This window comes from Schistocerca cancellata, chromosome 5, assembly GCF_023864275.1.
Source record: "Schistocerca cancellata isolate TAMUIC-IGC-003103 chromosome 5, iqSchCanc2.1, whole genome shotgun sequence".
Lineage (NCBI taxonomy): Eukaryota > Metazoa > Arthropoda > Insecta > Orthoptera > Acrididae > Schistocerca > Schistocerca cancellata.
In genome coordinates, this window is record NC_064630.1 from 589424095 (window position 1) to 589447831 (window position 23737).

Here is a 23737-nt window from a genome sequence, read left to right on the forward strand (position 1 = left end):
ATGCGCAATCTTCTGCTATCCTGTTGCCTTTGGATAGGGACCCATGTCTCGACATGCATGATAGTAGTGTGAGCTGTCTATACCTCAAGCAACTGCATATTCTGCAAGCTACGATATAATCGTGAATAAAGAGAGAGATCTAGGAAATATACATTTTGTTTCTTTTATTCCAGTCCGTGACCACAAAACTATTTTGTTCTGAGACTTACAGTGGTGCCTTACTTAAAGTGCCCGTGGAGTCGTCATGTGAACAGCGCTAATGTTCGTAACAAACACAAACCACATTTTTAGTTATGCCCGACGACGCCTAGCTGTTGATGTTTACATCTCTTGATGGTACCACTGTGGCTTTATTATATTAGAATGTACTTTAGACAGATCTGAAGATGATGCTCACTGACCAAAATCGATAGTATTAGGACAAAAAATTTTGTGATCAGAGACTCGAATGGAAGAAACAAATTCTAACCACATATTCGATTCCTGTCTAAAATATATCTGCATTAACCGTAAAGATTACAAAGACGACATTTTCATTGCTTTTTGCATATTGCTTCCTAAAAAGCCGTGTAACCTTCAAGTTACGTGTTTCAAAACGTTATCAAATTTCAGGATGTGAATCTCTGGTCAATGCATGGAGGGTTGCGCCTTTGTAAAGCCGTGTTACGTGATAATGTTCCCTTGTGAAAGTTTGCCTGTTTTCAGATTTTCGTTGCTTTATTGAAATAAGCTTCTAATCTATTGCTGGATAACATATGTCAGGCCACTAGCATTTGGGGATTTGGGACACACAACTCTATCAAGAAAAGCACTTTAGATCCCTTTCTGACAAGATAATATGTTAGTTATCCTCTGAAAAGAACACATTTGTCGCTTTGGTGCATTCTATATGGTGTATGACTAGCATATGGCAGTTATTCGACCTTCCACAGCTGACGTAAGTCCTGGCAGTGAAATGGTACATACACGCCTCTCTCTTATGTACAGGGTGATCCAGAAATGTTGAGACAAATTTCGAGAGGTTGTAGGGGATGTCTTGACAAAAAAAACGAAGATAGGAAACCGTGCCCGGAAACGTCATTCAACGATGCTACAACGCATGGAAGTTACAGGCGCCAGCACCTGCATCTAGGCCACCCCCTGTTGACAGCAAACGTGACTTTGTACGCTGAAGGACCGTAGGGGGAGTGTCTCCCAGTGTTGTTTGTTAATCGGTGAACGCAATTGGTTGCCACGATCGCCAGTGGAGCAGATGGAACTAACTGGTGCGTAGAAAAGGTTTTATCTCCTATGAATAAGATGCTCTGTTGGCTTGGTGGATGATGCTTTCCGACACGGGTTTCCATCTGGAGTTTACTTTTTCTCCTGCATAGCGAAAAACAATGGAGATTTTAGAAACTGCGTGTAAAAAAATGAAACGCGATTCATAACTCCGCTTCTCATTCAGAAAAGTATGGAAGCATTTCATTTGTTCCATGCGATTGTCTCAAACCTGGTCGCGATAATTAGTGTTTAAACTTTTCACGAGACAAAGTCTTGAAGTCCTCTTAACTTACCAGAGGAAAATATATAGTTCTAAATCGAAACTTTTCCGTTCATGCATTAAAACTTCACGTCACACCTTCTACAAAGTCGTCATTAGAATTTCCTGTATCCTTTGTTTGCATTTTGGGTGTGAATCTTGGAACGTGTTAACTTATACGTGGCTACATCTTCGTATTTCAGACCCAAAGATAAGACTTTGTATGATCATCTGCCGTTTTGTAAATGATATTAGCAATGACAGGTTCACTTTTTTTTCTTCCAGGATCTTTCAGAGGAAGCATAACATACAATGGAAACCCATGGCTCAAAACGATGGCGGCACCAGTATTTCTTTTTCGAGGTACCACCGATACGACGAGGTATGTATGCACTCACTTTTCTAATCGGCTGTCGTGTCAAATTTTCCCGACAGATTGTTCGCAATGTACTCAAGCCAAACTTACCAAAACTTGAAACACGTCTCTACAGCAAATGGTATAAACATATCACATCTTCTGGCAACAATAAACTCTGAAGTCTTTGGTTGGAATAAATTATGAGGAGCATTCAGTAAGTAATAGAACACGTTTTTAGGCCAATTTCGGTTGAAAGTATGCAGAATTTCTCTTGGAATATCGTGGACAGAACGCAGCATGTCATTCCCAATGGAGAGAAGTCTTCCGAAGTAAGAGTGATTTCAGGTGTGCCGTTGGGGAGTGTCGTAGGACCGTTGCTATTCACAATATACATAAATGACCTAGTGGATAACATCGAAAGTTCACTGAGGCTTTTTGCGGATGATGCTGTGGTATGTCGAGAGGTTGTAACAATGGAAAATTGTACTGAAATGCAAGAGGATCTGCAACGAATTGACGCATGGTGCAGGGGATGGCAATTGAATCTCAATGTAGACAAATGTAATGTGCTGCGAATACATAGAAAGAAAGATCCTTTATCATTTAGCTACAATATAGCAGGTCAGCAACTGGAAGCAGTTAATTCCATAAATTATCTGGGAGTAGGCATTAGGAGAGATTTAAAATGGAATGATCATATAAAGTTGATCGTCGGTAAAGCAGATGCCAGACAGATTCATTGGAAGAATCCTAAGGAAATGCAATCCGAAAACAAAGGAAGTAGGTTACAGCACACTTGTTCGCCCACTGCTTGAATATTGCTCACCAGTGTGGGATCCGTACCAGATAGGATTGATAGAAGAGATAGAGAAGATCCAACGGAGAGCAGCGCGCTTCGTTACAGGATCATTCAGTAATCGCGAAAGTGTTACGGTGATGATGGATAAACTACAGTGGAAGACTTTGCAGGAGAGACGCTCAGTAGCTCGGTACGGGCTTTTGTTGGAGTTTCGAGAACACACCTTCACCGAGAAGTCAAGCAGTATATTGCTCCCTCCTACGTATATCTCGCGAAGAGACCATGAGGATAAAATCAGAGAGATTAGAGCCCACACAGAGGCATACCGACAATCTTTCCTTCCATGAACAATACGATACTGGAATAGAAGGGAGAACCGATAGAGGTAGTCAAAGTACCCTCCGCCACACACCGTCAGGTGGCTTGCGGAGTATGGATGTAGATGTAGATGTAGAGGAGCATTCCCCTGTAGTTTCATGACGTTCCATTAGTTGGCGGCGCTATAATCAACCTTCAAAATGGCGTCTGTGACGGAGGTGCGTTCCAAGCAGAGAACTGTTTTCTTTTAGCGGAAAAAACAGAACATCACAGATACTCATAGGCAGAATGTCAACGGAGAAATGGCGGTGAACAAACACACAGTGAGTTGTTGGGCGAAGCGTCTCTCATCATCGCAACAAGATCGCACAACCCTGTCCGATCTCCCGAGTGCTAGCAGGCTGCACACACTGTCACTCTCGCAATGTTGGAACGTGCAGCCGCTCTCATTCGAGGTAATCAACGGATCACAGTCACACACCTCGCTGTTCAATTGGACGTGTCTGTTGGTAGCGCTGACAAAAAAAAATACAAATGGCTCTGAGCACTATGGGACTTAACATCTATGATCATCAGTCCCCTAGAACTTAGAACTACTTAAACCTAACTAACCTAACGACATCACACAACACCCAGTCATCACGAGGCAGAGAAAATCCCTGACCCCGCCGGGAATCGAACCCGGGAACCCGGGCGTGAGAAGCGAGAACGCTACCGCACGACCACGACATTCGTCCGCCGGCTGGGATATTCAAAGTTGTGTGCATGTTGGCCGCCTAACAGAAGACCATAAACGCCAACGAAGGACTATCTGTGCGAGATTGCTTGTGCGTTACGCGGCTGATTGTCGAACATCGTCACAGGCGTTGAAACATGGGTTCATCACTTCGAACCGGGAACAAAACAGCAATCCATACAGTGACGCCACACAACCTCTCCTCCGAAAAAAAAAAAGCTCGAACCGCATCCTCAGCCGGTAACGCCAGGGCGACGGTCTTCTGGGACTCTGAAGGGGTTATTCTATTTGACGTTCTCCCTCATGGTGGAACAATCAAATCTGAAGTGTATTGCGTTACACTCAGAAGGGACTGCAGCGTGTTTGTCGCCACAAAAATGCTAACGAACTTCTCCTTCTCCAAGACAACGCAAAGCCTCACAAAAGTCTACACAACCTAGAGGAGCTCACAAAATTTCAATGGACTGTTCTTTGTCATCCACCCGGGCCGGGTCTCGCACCTTCCGACTTGCCTCTGTTTGGCCCAATGAAGGGCGCACTCCACGAGAAGCAGTACGTGGATGCTGAGAAGATCATTTATGGAGCAAGACGCTGACTCAGTCGTCGACCAGTGTTACTATGCCGGCATACAGGCCCTCCTAGTAAGGCTTGGTAAGGCCATCGTATTGAACAGAGATTATGTTGAAAAATAGGATCTGTAGCCAAAAGAGGGGGAATAATATGGTGTACTGGAATTCCAAATAAAACCAACCTGACGTATCGTACGTATTGTGTGGACAGTAATTTGTTGTCTAAGTGGCGGAACTAAAAAATAAAAAATCTGGAGAGCAATTACAGAGGCAGTAAACTTTATAACTTTATGATGTTGATAGGAATATGTAGGCAAATTTTAATTGAAATGCAAATTACTACAATGAGCCCAAAAAATTGTAACAATATCAGTAGTACAAGAATACTTTCTAAATATTTTTAACAAGGCTGCTTTTTTAGCGATGACACTGCCGTCAATTTATTGTATGCTTTTCATTGTTTCTAATATTATGATTTCGAATTTTGAGCCATTATCAAGTGCAACTGGGAAATATATCACGTTTGTATAATATATTGCTGTCAAAATATTACAATTCATACAGATTTGAAATGTAAGAACTTGACGTCATTTTATACAGAGATGTCTGACATGTACCGATATCTTTTCCAGTAGCACTTGATAATGGCTCAAAAGTAAAAATCGTGGTAGCGAAAATAATAAAAAGCAGAAAGTCAAATGGTATCTCCTCATCATAAAAGTAAATGAAATTCACGATAAAAATTAACATGAAAATAGCGGTCCATGTAGTAGACGCAGTGAAGGAATTCAAGTACTTTTTAAACAAAATAAGGCGTAATAGACGAAGCAAAGTAGTCGCTAGAAGCAAATTTGCATAGGCAAAGAGAACAGTCCTCTCTAACAGTAGTGTACGACTTACCGACGCAAACACTGCCGTGGCGAAAGTCATGGGATAGTGATATGCACTTATGCAGATGGAGATAGTATTGCGTGCACAGCATATAAAAGGGCAGTGTAATGGTCGAGCTGTTATTTGTACTCAGGTGATTGGCGTGAAAAGGTTCGGGGGGATGACAACACAGCGGAAATTAACAGACTTCGAACGCGGAATGAAGTTGGACATTCCATTTCGAAAATTATAAGGGAATTCAACATTCTGAGAACCACAGTGTCAAGAGTGTGCCGAGAATACCAAATTTCAGGCGTTATCTCTCACCACGGACAATGCAGTGGCCAACGGCCTTCACTTAACGACCTAGAGAAGCGCCGTTTGCGTAGAGTTGTCGGTGCTAACAGACAAGCAACACTGCGTGAAATAACCGCAGAAATCAATGTGAGACGTACTTCAAACGTATCCGTTAAGACAGTGCGACGAAATTTGGCGTTAATGGTCTATGGCAGCAGACGAGCGACGCGACTGCCTTTGCTAACAGCAGGACATCACCTGCAGCGCCTCTCCTGGGCTCGTGACCGTATCGACTGGAACCCAGACGACTGGAAAACCCTGGTCTGGGCAGATGAGTCCCGATTTCAGTTGGTTATAGCTGGTGCCAGGGATCGAGTATGGTGCAGACCCCACGAAGCCATGGGCCCGAGTTCTCAACAAAGCACTGTGCAAGTTGGTGGTCGCTCCATAATGGTGTGAGCAGTGTTTACAATGGAATGGACTGGGGTCCTCTGTTCCAAGTGAACCGATCGTTGACTGGAAATGATTATGTTCGGCTACTTGGAGAGCATTTGCAGCCATTCAACGATGGGGATTTTGTGGATGACAATGTGCCATGTCAGAAAGCCACAATTGTTCGCTGTTGATTTGAAGAACATTCTGGACAATACAAGAAAATGATTAGGTCACCCAGATCACCCGACATGAATCCCTTTGAACATTTGTGGGACATAATGGAGAGGCAGTTCTTGCTCATATTCCTGCACGGTCAATGCTTTCGCCGTTTTGACGGCTATAGGGGCAGCACTGCTCAATATTTCTACAGGGGACTTCCAACGACTTGTTGAGCCCCTACTACGTCGTTTTGTTGCACTACAGTGGGCAAAGGAGGTCCGACACGATATTGAGAGTTATCCCATGGCTTTTTTTCACCTAAGTGCATGCCTAATTTTGAGATAGATTTTTGTGAGAATGTACACTCTCTGACATTAAATCTGACCGGCGGCAGGCTGCTGCAAACTCTAAAATTGTACAGATCGCAATATGACCACGCAGATAACACACTAAGTGCAGCTGTCTGCATAACCTAACAACGGTGGAGGCTGCGGCAGTTCCTGCAGTAATTCTTGCGTCTGTTCGAGTTGTTAAGCACGTGGTCCAGCGGTAAACAGCGCGTCGTTTGAATGCAGTGTCTCGCATTCGGAAACGCTCGTAGTCTAAACTTTTATAGTGCCTTTCCTCTGTATGCCGAAGTCCTTAGATACAGCATATTTCACTTTCTGACACACCTGTGATACAATTTCCGTCCAGTAACGTATTTGCGAAAGATTTCTCGGCAGGCTGTCTGCCTCTGAACGCCCTATGCGTCAGAGCTCTCCGGGGCCCCCTTCCTCGCGTTCGTCAACGGCTACCACGGCGGCACTGCGGCCTCTGACGTTTGTCGAAAGCGTCAGCCACTGCTCATCGCTTGGAAGAGTGTAAAGTGCTCTACTGTTGTTGACTTATGCTCCAGAAAAAAGTGTATGACTCGCATTTCACGCTCTACAGCAACGGACGCAGACGACCCTGTTTTAATATGATAAGGCCGGCCGTTGTGGCCGAGAGGTTCTAGGCGCTTCAATCCGGCACCGCGCTTCTGTTACGGTCGCAGGTTCGAATCCTGTGTCGGTCATGGATGTGTGTGATGTACTTAGGTTAGTTAGGTTTAAGTAGTTATGTCTAGGGGACTGATGACCTCAGATGTTAAGTCCCATAGTGCTCAGAGTCATTTGAACCATTTAATATGATGAGTGTTGTATTACACTAACGAAATGAATAAGGCTTAAAATTAATTTTATAGTTTGTGATATACTCTGCCTTACTTCGTTGTTGAATGTTATTCTTAATGCTTTATATGTCGTTCTTCCCATTTTAAAAGCAATTATTCGTGCAACTTCTTCGTCAGAAATTCATATGTTTCTGTCAAGCCACAGTCCCTAAATATGGTGTAAAGAGTTTTACGATAGTAGTTTAATTTCTTACGATAAATGTATGCGATAAACTGTGAGAATACCTTTCAGTGTATACTCTATACTAACGCAGACACACTGCACATTTTGAAATCCACATATGGATTCATAGAGAAGGCATTCAATTCGTATGTGAATTATTTTCCAGTAGCGATACCTGCAAAAATAAAAGTTCTTACAATTTTGTGATGTGATACTACTACCGGATATGAAAGTAGCTAGGATGATTGCAGGTACTAGTAGATGGGAACAATGGCAGGAGGGTGTCCACAATGAGGAAATCAAAGAAAAACTGGGAATGAACTCTATAGATGTAGCAGTCAGGGCGAACAGGCTTAGATGGTGGGGTCATGTTACACGCATGGGAGAAGCAAGGTTACCCAAGAGACTCATGGATTCAGCAGTGGAGGGTAGGAGGAGTCGGGGAAGACCGAGGAGAAGGTACCTGGATTTGGTTAAGAATGATTTTGAAGTAATAGGTTTAACATCAGAAGAGGCATCAATGTTAGCACTGAATAGGGGATCATGGAGGAACTGTATAAGAGGGGCTATGCTCCAGACTGAACGCTGAAAGGCATAATCAGTCTTAAATGATGATGATGATGATGATGATGATGATGATACTATAGTATAACGTAATCATAAGAAGATTTAGAAACTGATGTTGCATTCCTCGAGTCGAATTTCCTTATCTAGAACGCGGCTAAAGCCAAAAGCAATTTACCGCTCGGCACGTTGACCGATGTCGCTCTTGTCACGTATAACGCGCGCGGCTTGTTTACAAAGCACTCCAGCCTTACCCCGGCAGCCAGACGCTGTCAGATATCGTCTCACGCACATCTCGCTGAAATTCACGCCTCAGTAGAAGTGGCTAGTAACCCACGTTCATGTGGCATCACTTGACTCTGAAGTAGCCGCCTCGAATCCTTGTTGTACAGGACATCTTCACCGCTATTGCTTTTTAAGTAACAGAACCCAGAACGTTTCCCTGAAAGGCAAGTGTACATCGGAGACAAAGGTATCGCCAGGAGTGCCGAGGGAAGTGCAATAGGACGCCTCTTGCCCTCTACATACGTAAACGATCTGACTGATAAGGTAATGACGTTATAGTGTACGTGCCGGGCGATGCGGCCGAGCGGTTCTAGGCCCTTCATTCCGGAACCGAGCGACCGCTACGGTCGCAGGTTCGAATCCTGCCTCGGGCATGGATATGTGTTATGTCCTTAGATTAGTTAGGTTTAAGTAGTTCTAAGTCTAGGGGACTGATAACCTCAGATGTTAAGTCCCATAGTGCTTAGAGCCATTTGAACCCTTTATAGTGTACGGGAAACTGTCATGATTGTAAGAGGATACAGGACTTGAATTTCTATTCTGTGTGATTGATGGTATCTTGCTCTAAATGCGGTAAAATGCAAGTCAATGCGGATGAGTAGGAAAAATAATCTTTTAGTATTCGAATACAGTGTTTATACGCGTGCTGCTTGACATACCGACGTCGATTAAATAGTTCAGATGGCTCTAAGCACTATGGGACTTAACATCTGAGGTTATCAGTCCCCTAGACTTAGAACTACTTAAACCTAACTAATCTAAGGACATAACACATATCCATGCCCGAGGCAGGATTCGAACCTGCGACCGTAGCAGCAGCACGGTTCCGGACTGAAGCGCCTAGAACCGCTCGGCCACAGCGGCCGGCGTCGATTAAATATCTTGGTGTAACACTGCAAAGTGACTCGAAATGGAAGGAGCACGTGAGCTCCTGAGGAAGTATTATGGCGGAAAATAAGAGGAAGACAGTTGAAAATGTCATTCCAGAACACAATATCGCTCTCGCGGAACCTGTCAGCACCGAAACAACACGAAGGGATCTCCAGAGGCAGGGTTGGGGCTAGGTTAGGTAAGGTCAGATCAGTTGAGGTTAGAGAACCGGAATTGTCGACAGACTGCAGAACGCCACTATTACAATCAATAGTTATATCTCGCTACTTTTGCGAGTGGAATAGGATAGGGAATGACTGTGAGCGGTACAAGGTAACCTCCACCACGCAGCATGGAGTAGATTCCGTATAAGCCCTTATTCCTCGTATCTCCTTTCGCGGCCCTCACGCGAGAGAACAGGTACTCAGTACACATTTTCATCCGCATTGTGATTGGGTGGATGTCGTATTTCTGCTTTCCCTGTATGCAGTATAAATTTTCGATACGGTGCCTGTTGAAAACCCAAACGCTTCCGCTGCCTTGGTTACCGGACGCACCCGTCGTACGAGCAGCAACACCTAGCCAATTCACTCTGACATAATGCACTCGCAACACAGAACACTGACTGATCTGACCACGAGTGACATCTACAACGTACTGCAAACATTGAACAAGTGCCATTCGTGGTAAACTGCGAGAGCGCAACCTGTAAGCTTGGCTAATGTCAGCATGTATGTTCCAGCACGGATTTCTCGCGGTTCCTCCGCATTACAGTCAGTTCTCTGCATGTAGACGTATATGTACGAGTAGACGTAGTTGTAGTTGACAGAAAAAAGGAGGAGAAGTGATGATGTATAGCTCTTGATGCCGAATATTGCGCCAATGTATTACATTAAATTCCAAACGTATCTGCAGTCTCTCATGAAGTGAGGGTATGTGAGATTGTGAATAGCAATGTTAAGCACTGCAGCTCCCTTGCTGGCATTCGAGAGGAGCAGGCTATGAGCCGGCACCGGTTTTCTCCATCTTCATCATCAGTAACGCAAATATGACACAGAAGACCCACACGCACTCATCATACTAACATATCCTGATACGCCAAAACATTATGACCACTGCCCACCGGACGCTGGATGCCGCCTGGTGGCGTTGCGGGCATGTGATGTGGCAACATAGGTATGTAAGAGGGGCAGACATGGATGGCGGATCACCCTGCCGAAGATGTGGGCTGCAAATGAGGAAAGACTGAGATTCACTGGGAGAGTCCTTAGAAAATGTAGTCCATCAACAAAAGACTCGTTCGACCTATACTTGAGTATTGCTCGTCAGTGTGGGATCCATACCAGGTCGGGTTGATAGAGGAGATAGAGGAGATTCAAAGAAGAGCGGCGCGTTTCGTCACAGGGTTATTTGGTAAGCGTGATAGCGTTACGGAGATGTTTAGCAAACTCAAGTGGCAGACTCTACATGAGGCGCTCTGCATCGCGGTTTAGCTTGCTGTCCAGGTTTCGAGAGGGTGCGTTTCTGGATGAGCTATCGAATATATTGCTTCCCCCTACTTATACCTCCAGAGGAGATCACGCGTGTAAAATTAGAGAGATTCGAGCGCGCACGGAGGCTTTCCGGCAGTCGTTCTTCCCGCGAACCATACGCGACTGGAACAGGAAAGGGAGGTAATGACAGTGGCACGTAAAGTGCCCTCCGCTACACCGTTGGGTGGCTTGCGGAGTATAAATGTAGATGTAAATGAAATCCATTGAGACTTTAACAAAGGGCAAATTATTATTGAGCCTGTGAACGAATATCCCGAAAACGGCGAAGTTGGTCGAATGTTTGCTTGTTACTGTTGTGAGCAACTATGGAAAGAGGTAGAAGGACAGTGAAACCACATATAGGCGATAAATGGTTGGACATCAACGACTCATCACATCTACATCTACAAGTATATGGGTACTCTGCAAATCACATTTAAGTGTCTGGCAGTGGGTTCATTGAACCACCTTCACAATTCTGTATTATTCCAATCTCGTATAGCGCGCGGAAGGAATGAACACCTATATCCTCCCGTACGAGCTCTGATTTCCCTTATTTTATCATGGTGATCGTTCGTCTCTATGTAGGTCGGTGTCAACAAAATATTTTCGCATTCGAAGGAGGAAGTTGGTGATTGGAATTTGGTGAGAAGATTCCGTCGCAACGAAAAACGTTTTTCTTGTAATGATGTCCAGCCCAAATCCTGTATCATTCCTGTGACACCCTCGCCCATATTTCACGATAATACAAAACGAGCTGTATTTCTTTGAACTTTTATCGATATACTGCGTCGGTCCTATCTGGTAAGGATCCCACACCGCACAGCAGTATTCTAAAAGAGGACGGACAAGCGTAGTGTAGGCAGTTTCCTTAGTAGATCTGTTACATTTTCTAAGTGTCCTTCCAATAAACCGCAGTCTTTGACTAGCCTTCCCTACAACATTTTGTATGTGTTCCTTCCAATTTAGTTGTTCGTAATTGTAATACCTAGGTATTTAGTTGAATTTACCGATTTTAGATTAGACTTATTTATCGTGTAACCGGAGTTTAACGAGTTCCTTTTAGCACTCATGTGGATGACCTCACACTTTTCGTTATTTAGGGTCAACTGACTTTTTTCGCACCATTCAGATATTTTTTCTAAATCGTTTTGCAGTTTGTTTTGATCTTCTGATGACTTTATTAGTCGATAAACGACAGCGTCATCTGCAAACAACCGAAGACGGCTGCTCAGATTGTCTCCCAAATCGTTTATATACACTCCTGGAAATTGGAATAAGAACACCGTGAATTCTTTGTCCCAGGAAGGGGAAACTTTATTGACACATTCCTGGGGTCAGATACATCACATGATCACACTGACAGAACCACAGGCACATAGACACAGGCAACAGAGCATACACAATGTCGGCACTAGTACAGTGTATATCCACCTTTCGCAGCAATGCAGGCTGCTATTCTCCCATGGAGACGATCGTAGAGATGCTGGATGTAGTCCTGTGGAACGGCTTGCCATGCCATTTCCACCTGGCGCCTCAGTTGGACCAGCGTTCGTGCTGGACGTACAGACCGCGTGAGACGACGCTTCATCCAGTCCCAAACATGCTCAATGGGGGACAGATCCGGAGATCTTGCTGGCCAGGGTAGTTGACTCACACCTTCTAGAGCACGTTGGGTGGCACGGGATACATGCGGACGTGCATTGTCCTGTTGGAACAGCAAGTTCCCTTGCCGGTCTAGGAATGGTAGAACGATGGGTTCGATGACGGTTTGGATGTACCGTGCACTATTCAGTGTCCCCTCGACGATCACCAGTGGTGTACGGCCAGTGTAGGAGATCGCTCCCCACACCATGATGCCGGGTGTTGGCCCTGTGTGCCTCGGTCGTATGCAGTCCTGATTGTGGCGCTCACCTGCACGGCGCCAAACACGCATACGACCATCATTGGCACCAAGGCAGAAGCGACTCTCATCGCTGAAGACGACACGTCTCCATTCGTCCCTCCATTCACGCCTGTCGCGACACCACTGGAGGCGGGCTGCACGATGTTGGGGCGTGAGCGGAAGACGGCCTAACGGTGTGCGGGACCGTAGCCCAGCTTCATGGAGACGGTTGCGAATGGTCCTCGCCGATACCCCAGGAGCAACAGTGTCCCTAATTTGCTGGGAAGTGGCGGTGCGGTCCCCTACGGCACTGCGTAGGATCCTACGGTCTTGGCGTGCATCCGTGCGTCGCTGCGGTCCGGTCCCAGGTCGACGGGCACGTGCACCTTCCGCCGACCACTGGCGACAACATCGATGTACTGTGGAGACCTCACGCCCCACGTGTTGAGCAATTCGGCGGTACGTCCACCCGGCCTCCCGCATGCCCACTATACGCCCTCGCTCAAAGTCCGTCAACTGCACATACGGTTCACGTCCACGCTGTCGCGGCATGCTACCAGTGTTAAAGACTGCGATGGAGCTTCGTATGCCACGGCAAACTGGCTGACACTGACGGCGGCGGTGCACAAATGCTGCGCAGCTAGCGCCATTCGACGGCCAACACCGCGGTTCCTGGTGTGTCCGCTGTGCCGTGCGTGTGATCATTGCTTGTACAGCCCTCTCGCAGTGTCCGGAGCAAGTATGGTGGGTCTGACACACCGGTGTCAATGTGTTCTTTTTTCCATTTCCAGGAGTGTAGATAAGGAACAGCAAAGGGCCTATAACACTACCTTGGGGAACGCCAGAAATCACTTCTGTTTTACTCGATGACTTTCCGTCAGTTACTACGAACTGTGACCTCTCTGACAGGAAATCGCAAATCCACTCACATAACTTAGTCGATATTCGATAAGCACGCAATTTCATTTCGAGCCGCTTGTGTGGTATAGTGTCAAAAGCCTTCTGGAAATCCAGAAATACGGAATCGATCTGTAATCTCTTGTGAATAACACTCAACACTTCATGTGAATAAGGAGCTAGTTGTGTTTCACAGGAACGATGTTTTCTAAACCCATGTTGACTGTATGTCAATAGACCGTTTTCTTCGAGGTAATTCATAATGTCTGAACACAATATATGTTCCAGAATCCTGCTGCATATCGACGTTAGCGATATGGGCCTGTAATTTAGTAGATTACTCCTACTATCTTTTTGAATATTGGTGTGACTTTTTCAACTTTCCAGTCTTTGGGTACGGAGCTTTCGTCGAGCGAGCGGTTGTATGTGACGGCTAAGTATGGAGCTATTGCATCAGCACACTGTGAAAGGAAATTAATTGGTATACAGTCTGGACCGGAGGACTTGCTTTTATTAAGTGATTTGAGTTGATTCACAGCTCCGACGATATCTACTTCTAAGTCACTGAAGCTGGCAGCTGTTCGTGATTCCAATTCTGGAATATTTACTTCGTCTTCTTTTGTGAAGGCATTTCGGAAGGCTGTGTTTAGTTACTCTGCTTTGGCAGAGTTTTCGATAGTATCTCCATTGCTATCGCGCAGAGAAGGCATTGATTGTTTCTTGCCGCTAACATACTTCACATACGACCAGAATCTCTTTGGATTTTCTGCCAGGTTTCGAGACAATGTTTCATTGTGGAAACTGTTATAAGCATCTCGCATTGAAGTCCGCGCTAAATTTCGAACTTCTGTAAAAGATCGCCAGTCTTGGGAATTCAGCGTTTGTTTAAATTTGGCATGTTTGTTTCGTTGTTTCTGCAACAGTGTTCTAACACGTTTTGTGTACCAACGAGGATCAGCTCCGTCGTTTGTTAATTTATTTGGTATAAATCTCTCAATTGCTGCCGATACTATTTCTTTGAATTTAAGCCACATTTGGTCTACCAGGAAGGCGTCAAGTGAATTTTTATGTGCTTTTTTGAATAGGTAGATATTTTTCGCTTATTTTCGAGTTTGAGGATTATATGGGGATTACAATATTCAGTCTCGCTACGAAAACCCTGTATTCACTAATCCTTGAATCGGGGTTCGGAGTATAGATGGTGATCTGTGGCATCTCTGCTGAAAGAGCACAATGCAGATGCACGCTCAAGTGTTCCGCAGAGCGCCGTTCACTATTATGCTATAGGAGACATTCTCCTGCGCTTCCGTGGGACCTGCGGTAGTAATCGAAGATAAGCTGACAGGTGCGCTCCGGCTACATCCCTTCATGCTTGATGTCTTCCCCGACGGCGCTGTCATCTCTCAGCAGTATAACTCCTCGTGTCTCACAGCCAGAATCGTGTTACGGTGGTTTGAGTAGACTATAGTGAAACGTTGATATCTCGGTGACCAAATTAGCCTGATGTAAATCCTATGGTACCCATCTGTGTTGCTGTCGGATGCCATCACAGAATACGCAAATAAGCGGCTCGTTATTTACGCGAATTTAGCATAGGCATCTAATGCCAGATACCTGCAAAACCTACCAGCAAACTGTTGGATACCTATACGAAGAATCAGTAATTTATTTTCTTCCAAAGAAGTACAAACAAGCTGTTAAATAGGTGGTCGTAATGCCCTGTTTTATCGGTGTACACTCGACATGTGTACATGCGACACAGCACGCACCTTTTGCGAAAGAGGGGAAACCTTTCCAACTAGGCGACTGAAACTGCCCCTTTGAGTCCCACCCAACAGTGCCATTCGACTCCATTCTACTGTATTGTCTTCTTTCCAATATTATTTACCATAAGGAGAGACAGTGAAGATGGACTCAAAAACACACTGGACATCAAAACAACAATATGTCGCGTTAGTAAAAGATAACGGCCTAGGCGCATTGGGTACATTGATTCCCGTCAGATCACTGAAGTTAAACACTGTCAGGTATGGGAGACGACAGTCCAGCTACGTCATACGCTGTTGGCAAGCGGGAGCACTCTGTTCTTACGAGGCCAGTTGAGGAGTTACTTCACTGAGCAGCAGCGGTTCCAGGTAACGAACACTGACAATGGCCGGGAGCGCAGTGTGCTGACTGGACACCCCTCCATACCGCTTTCGATGACGCCTTTGGGCTGAGGATGACACGGCGGCAGGTCGGTACCATTGGGTCTTTAGAGACCTGTTCGGGAACAGTTAGCGTTGTAAGAAACGTTAGTTGATAGAGGGAAGATCATCTGTGAACGGGTGCTGGTCGACGCGGAATTGGAATATCTCACCAGTGCATGGCTGCAGAATGGGTACTCGTCCGCTAGTATGAAAATAGCGTTAACACGGCCACGAAAAGATCATAGAGATGTACACATATCTGCAAAATCGTAAGTTCTCCTGCCGTTTATAAAAGATATCACTGACCGCATAGAAAAGATCTTGACGAAACGGAATATCGCTATAATCTACAAGCCCATTAGCAATACACAGGACACCTAAAGTCAGCCAAAGATGTTTGCAAGCCACAGGGAAAGCAGGGATTTACAAGATACCGTGTAAGTGTGGAGACGTGTTCATGGGTAATACTAAAGATTGGTCGAAAAGTGACTGAAAGAATCGAGGGGCGCTTTGAGGTAACTGACAAATCAGATGTTGCGGACACATCCTTTACAGCCAGGAGACCACCGCATTCAATTTGATTCGACTAAAGTACCGGCAGCCAAAAGTGAAAGGATATTCAGATGAGGCCATAGAAATTATTAAACGCCCCAATAACCTTAATCGGAAGCAGTCTTTCTTTATTAGTGTCAGAGGTACACTAAAACGAACACATATACAATACATACAAAGAAAACTATACAGTCTTCACCCAGAATTGGGCAACTTTGATAGCATTAGGTGCTGCAGATGTGAAGTCCTTCATGCTACAGCTGGTTGGGCATGAGTTACATTTGAGGAGATGCAGGGGTGGCTGCAATTAACCGCATTCGCACAGTGTTGTGTTGGAAGTTGCATTTAAGGAGATTGTCCCTCGATCTTGCGACTTCGGTCCGTAGTCTGTTCAAAGACTTCCAGATGACCCACTTCTCCATGTGTCCAGGTGGCAGGGATTCTTGTGGTGTCACCCAAATTTGACAGGTGTTGGCATCTTTCCACTAGGTGAGTAGGGTGGCCGCAGCTGATCCTTCTAAGGGCTGTGAAGTTGTTAGGAAACTCTTCCTGGACTTCAGTCTTGGCTTGGCAGGTCGATGTCAAAAGAGTGGATGTGAGGTCACTGTATTTGATTTATGCCTCTCGATGTTAGCGGTGACCTCTTCTGATGTCATATGGAGCAATCCGAGCGAGACATTGAACTTTGTCCATGGGGGTTGGCCTTAGGCAGCCTGTAACAATCGTACAGCTGTCATTTCAGGCTATATCAGCCTGCTTTGCATGTACTGAATTGTACCACACTGGGCTAGCATACTCTCCTGCAGAACAGCATACGGCAAGAGCTGTTGTTCTAGTTTTGTGGATGTGTACCCCAGTTCGATCCCGCTAGTTTCCGAAGAAGGCAGTATCTGGAGGATACTTTCTGCTTCAGCTTCAGACAATGTTCCTTGTAGGTCAGTGTACGGTCGGGAGTGACACCCAAATACCTGGGGTGGGAACAATACTCTAGCGCAACTCCACTCCAGAATATTTCAAGTTTCCTGTCAGCTTGTTTATGTTTCAGACGGAATTAACACTCTTGCGTTTTCTTAGGATTGGGTGCGAGTTGATTCTTTTCACAATAAGTACCAAGCTTTTGTAAACCGTGTGTGCCGGCCGCGGTGGTCTAGCGGTTCTGGCGCTGCAGTCCGGAACCGCGGGACTGCTACGGTCGCAGGTTCGAATCCTGCCTCGGGCATGGGTGTGTGTGATATCCTTAGGTTAGTTAGGTTTAAGTAGTTCTAAGTTCTAGGGGACTTATGACCTAAGATGTTGAGTCCCATAGTGCTCAGAGCCATTTGAACCATTTTTTTAAACCGTGTGTAAGCATTATCTCTACATCTTCAAACCGATTGCCCCAGGCATCTATAGGAAGCAGTAGCGTGGGAAACAAAATAGTATCTGAAGAAGACGTGTGCCTGTATTCAACCATGGGGTGATAGCGATACCGGACGCCAGTAACCGACAACGACCAATACCAGTCGAGTATCGAAAACATGTAACGACACGCCTCTGCGAGGGAACACGTGGAGACGGAATTTTACTTAAGTTAGTGGCGAACCAGCGTATGTAACGGATCTTCGAGAAAGCTAACCTCCTCTTGAAGATGTCGTCCTCAGAAGGGGCCGAAACGTTGGGATTCAACAAGAAATTCGTCTGATCACGGCATACGATTCAGGAATATTCTAACAAATGTGACTTTAACGGCTGCGAAAATTTACATTTTGCAAATGCCGTGTATCATCCAAAAACGACTGGGGTTTGACCTGCAACGCAAAACATAATCATTGTTAAACAGAACTGGAAACTAGCATGGAAGATTTGCATAGTTTTTACATAAAAGTGGTAATCAATCATCCAAACTTGTGACTGCAGCGAACCTTAGACCACCAGACACGTCACAGAAGAACGCTCCCGAAAGATCATACGATGGTAGATCAGAACACGTACTGCCGGCGAATCCAAAGTAGACTTACGCTGAGTGTTCGTACCCAGCATTTTTTACCGTCTTTGTTGATATGATGCATTAGTATTATGCTTTGTGTAAATATTTGTTGTTGTACACATTTAAATTCTGTATAATATATTAAAGCTATTTGGAAGATATTGTTAATTCTCCCGTTGTAGAATTTTACAGTAAGTAAATTACCATATATATTTAAGACTTGTTATATAACGTTTGGACATTTAGGCCACACTGCGCCAGTCGTGCATCATCTTGTATCCTGGATGAAAGAATTTTCCTTCCATGGAACATTAACATTTGCAAATGAACTGAGTTTCTTTAATGTCTTGACTATTCTATATCCCTTGAAAATGGAAATTCGCATTACTTTCAAACAGCCCCCATTTCAAAATGTATTTAATTAAAACTGTTTTTAATAATAGTTCTACTTAATTTGATTTCACTTCCAGATAATTGTTATGTAGTAGAAAAGTAATGTAACCTAGTGTTAAATACAGTGTCAACAATATTTTCTAGAATGTAACGTTTCTAAATTTCAATAGAATGTTTGTTCTAAAATACATGACGATGTTGGACCTTAGAATATTGCTTCTGAATTAATTTTTATAATTTCTGCAAAAACTGCAGGACACAAAAAGTGTATGTTACAATTTATAAATGGAATAAGAACATATATTAAAATTCTATTACAGGCTGGTTAGGGGCGAATGTCTAGAAAGCTTTCCGAGACACAACACTCTCCCCTACTCTTCATCGTGTTCAAATTCAAATGGCTCTGAGCACTATGGGACTTAACATCTGAGGTCATCAGTCCCGTAGAACTTAGAACTACTTAAACCTAACTAAGGACATCTCACACATCCATGCCCGAGGCAGGATTTGAACTTGCGACCGTAGCGGTCGCGCGGTCCAGACTGTAGAGCCTAGAACCGCTCGGCCACACAGGCCGGCCTTCATCGTGTTATCACTTCCATAACACACAGGGTGATTTTTCTACCATGTACTAACTCTAGGAACTGATCGATGAGAGAATATGGAACAAAAAAGGTCTAATGAACTTATGTCCATAAATGCATGGTTTCCATGCTAGACATCATTTATTCAGTCATACATTGTTACAGAGACTGCGGTCTAAAATGCGCTGTACCATGCAGCCGTAGTTACAGTAAGTGTTTAAATTGGTTTCTATGTGCCTCGACGCATGCGTGTACGCGCCGTAGCATGTTCTGTCTCGTACGTTCACATCGGCCAGGCTGCATCCGAACTGTGTCAAAGGCAGCATGAATACGCTGCTCCAGTGTCCCCATATCTTAAATGGGCTCTGCATACAGGATACTTTTGAGAAAGCCCCATAACAAGAAATCGCACAGGTTGAGACACGGTGAACGAGCAGACCATGCAACTGGACCCCCTCGTCCGATCCAACGAACAGGGAAGACATGATTGAAATGGGTCTGGACGTTAAAGGCGAAGTGAGCTGGAGCACCATCATGTAGTAGCCATACAACCCTTCGCTTCATCAATGGCACTTCCTATACCAGAGGAGGCAAAGTCATCCGCAAGAAACGCCGATAGTTCTGGCCTATTGGGCGACGTGGAAGGAAGGCTGGTCTCAAAATACGTTAGCCAATTATCCCGGTCCACACATTCCTGCTGCACCGATGCTGATGATTCGCTGTCACCGTACCATGGGGGTTCTGCATACTACCCAGAGATGACTGCTATGAAAGTTGAAGATAAGACACCGTGTAAAGGTAGACTCATCTGTGGATAGGAAGGGTGACACAAATCCCAGAATCGTGGTTGTCTGGTGAATAAACTAGTTACAAAACTGCTTCCGATATCGAAAGTCTGTCGCTAGTAAGCCCTGCACAAGCTGTAACAGTTGTCATGGAGAATGGTCCACACGGTCATCTGGCTTACCGTGTACTGGCTGGCCTGGTAGTGACACGGCGGTTACCTCCCACAGTGTTAATAGCATTTCCCTCAAAGTCTGGTGTCCGAACATTTCTGGTAAGTCGTTCATGATTTCCTGCTTCCTGAAACAGCCCTGACTCAGACAACGGTGAAACAGTGTTTGTTTTCAGGGGGGATATGTTTCTGATACAACCTTGCTGCCCTCCTTTCCCAAAGTAAACAACATGTTGGCAAGCTCTCGATTCGAGTACGGAACCATTGTATATAACGCTGCATCACATAACTAGAAGGTGCGTCAGCAACAGAAGTGTATTCGACATAACATTGCCAATTACTATGGCAGGAGAGGACGCTAGGGCATGACGTATGAGGAACAGTACCAAGGAGGAAACCATGCATACTTCAACTATGGCTGCATGGTACAGTCTCTAAGACAAAGTATGACTGAATAAATGGTCTCTAGCATGGAAACCATGCATTTCCGGATGTAAATTCATTAGATCTTTTTTGTTCCGTATCCTTTCATCGATCAATCCCTAGAGTTTCTATTCGGTGGAAAAAATTACTCCGTATGGGGGGTGCTTGTAAAGGAATGGCGCAGGTTTTAAAAATTAATAATAAACCAATTTATTACCTTACATGAACATACCTTATACCATTAGCAGCGAAAACTGACCAAGTTTTTCATGTAGTACCCGGTGCTCGCTTATCACGCTAATTGCGCAGACGTAGCGTCTGTTTCCAAGACGACGTTGCAGCAGGAATAGGCTTTCCGTGTGCTCCGTTTTGGGGTGTCCAAATCTGTGACTACAGTGCAGCATGAGTTTCACGCACGGTTTGTGGAAGATCCATCACACAAGAATAAAACAGGTAGGTGGTACCGACAGCTCGTGGAAACCGGATGCTTCTGTAAGAGGAAGAGTCTTGGTCCACCTCGTCACTGTGATGCAAACGTCTAAAGAGGGCATGAGGCGTAAGTCCTCGCAAGTCACTTATTAAAGCAAGCAGAGATTTTGCAGCGTCGCGGTTCCTTCTGTGCCTTTACGACGTACCTGCACCTACCTGTGAACATTGTCTCAGCAGATCATCAGTAGGGAAGTCGAGCGAAACCTACTGTACTTCGACGTGAACCAGGCTGCAATTAAAGTCACTAATCTACGTTTCGGGAGAAAGTTTTCACACGAAATGAAAGGTTGGAAATTTAGGTGAACAAGTATCACTACCAAGCCCGTGCTAGTCTTAACGCAGTCACTATCCCTGTCACTCACGTTAACAAGTTTATGGTGTTGCATTTCCCGAAAACGTAATAGCTACAAAAATACGTATTGTTTTCGGTAGAGAATGCTCGCCAAATATTAAGTCTGTCGGTACCTAATGCAGTCACAGTTTTTAGCCACCGACCTGCTCAATACGCCACGCGGAATTTATGTCTTTTCTCGTCACAAAATTCATTTAAAAATTCAGAAATTTCTACACACCCACAGCAAAATTATGCCGTCACTTTACCACACTTTTGATGTATGAAACACTGCTAGATCCGGCAACTTATCATTTCCATCGGAACTACTACTACTACACACGTCCGAACTGTTTCATGGCTAGGCTCCGACTCCTCCGCCTCTTTTCTATCAGCAGAGAAAGGCGCGCGACGAATATTGCTTTACCATTGGTCAGTTTACTCAACAGCCAATAACAACACAACATTCTCCTGCGTCAGTCCGCGCTTTTCATTAATAACCAATCGCAAAATAGTAAACCTAAGGACTGCACTTTTTACCGACGTAATTATCTAATATGCGGAAGTTTTGTTTATGCATAAAGTTATTTACTATTGTTATTCATACCTGAATTAACTTTCCCTTTACCATAAACTTACTTTACAAATCTATTCTACAAAAATCCTCTTTGTCCACATCCATATTTCTTCGAAATGTTCCCACACTAAATCCCACTACATAACTCGTTAAACAATTATCTTCATATTAACCTTAAACCACACTCACGCATAATTCATACTGCTAAAACACATTTATAACATTTTACCTGCACAAAAAGGCCTAATAACACTTTATGAAAATACTAGAACAGTTTATGAAAAACATTATATTACTTTAGTGCACTCTAGTGGGCACAATCGAAAATAAATCAGTCCCCTATCCAATATTGTCCTCTATCTGCTGATACACAATCTACGTGCGCGTCCAGTCTCGCGTCACCATCTGTCACTATCCAGCTCTGAGACACATCTACCACTTAACCGCTTCGAAGGCAGGATCGGTATACGGCGCTACGCCTCAATTTGTTCGTACCAAAGATTACAGCGCGGAAGGTGTTGCGTAAGTGGTTATGCTTTAAACCGTACAAAATGGGATTAGTGCAGGCCGTTACACCAGTAGACAAAGTGAAAAGGCGTGACTTTTGCGAAGAGCTGCAGTTAAAATGGAGAACGCTCGTTTTGTGGAAAGACTCATATTTTGCCAAGGACCAACACACATAATTTCCCTATCCGGAGATGCGAGAGACTATACGCGTTGATAGAGCACCAGCGTGACTCTCCAAAAGTGAACGTTTTCTGTGTGGTGTAGCGCGAGAAAGTCCACGGTCCAGTTTTCTTCGAAAAACAAACGGTGACTGGTAACTCATTTCGAGACGTGTTGGGAGCCTGGATACTATCCCAACTGAACACCGCTATGATGATTAATCGTGCAACAGGATTGTACTCCACCACATTTTCACAGGCATACACAAGAGCTTCTCAATTGTGTTCTTCACCAACGCTGGACTGGACGAGCTGCAACAGTAGACAACAAGCTTCTCCCCCGGGGCACCCCACACGCCGGATTCAATACCCTGCGATTTCTTTTTGTGGAGGTTTGTGAAAGACCGAGTTTATGTACAGCCAATGACAGTCTCCCTTCAGGAAGTGTGTGATCGGATAAAGCACGCACTGCACTCCACACATTGTAGGATTGTGATTAATGCATCAAAAACTTAGACGGCTGCCGCTGCTTATCCTGAAACGTTTGCCCATATAAAGTACTAAATCGATTTTTAATTTTTAAAACGGCACCATTCATTAACAAAAAACCTTTATATTTAACAAAGAAATTCGCCAAATAGATGTGCAAATTAAGAAGATATTATATTTAATTTTCGCAACCAGTATCGTGTGCCATCTTCAGGGCCTATATGCAATCCTCAAAAATTTTCGATTTTGGCAGTCAAGTCTTCGAAGGAAGCACTTGAGAATTCACGACATCCAGAAACAGATGGCCCCAGTATACCATTATTGATCATTTTTGAGAGGTGCCTAAGGGGCTGATGATGGCGTATTGAATTGGCAAAACTGGTAGCGAAAATAAAATAACATCTTAATTTGGACGGCTGTTTGACGGATATCTTTATTAAATAGACTACTGGCCATTAAAATTGCTACACCAAGAAGAAATGCAGATGATAAACGGGTATTCATTGGACCAATATATTATACTAGAACTGATATGTGATTACATTTTCACACAATTTGGATGCATAGATCCTGAGAAATCAGTACCCAGAACAACCACCTCTCGCCGTAATAACGGCCTTGATACGCCTGGGCGTTGAGTCAAACAGAGCTT

General features: G+C 44.5%; 1 protein-coding gene across 1 annotated transcript in view; it reads left to right on the forward strand.

Annotated features, from left to right (window-relative positions):
- The window catches only part of LOC126188707 (carboxypeptidase B-like), a 162492-nt gene that overhangs the window by 48873 nt on the left and 89882 nt on the right, over positions 1-23737 (forward strand). The window contains exon 3 of the mRNA XM_049930315.1: positions 18893-18896. Within this exon, the coding sequence (XP_049786272.1) occupies positions 18893-18896 (4 nt within the window). The remainder of the gene's footprint in view (positions 1-18892; positions 18897-23737) is intronic.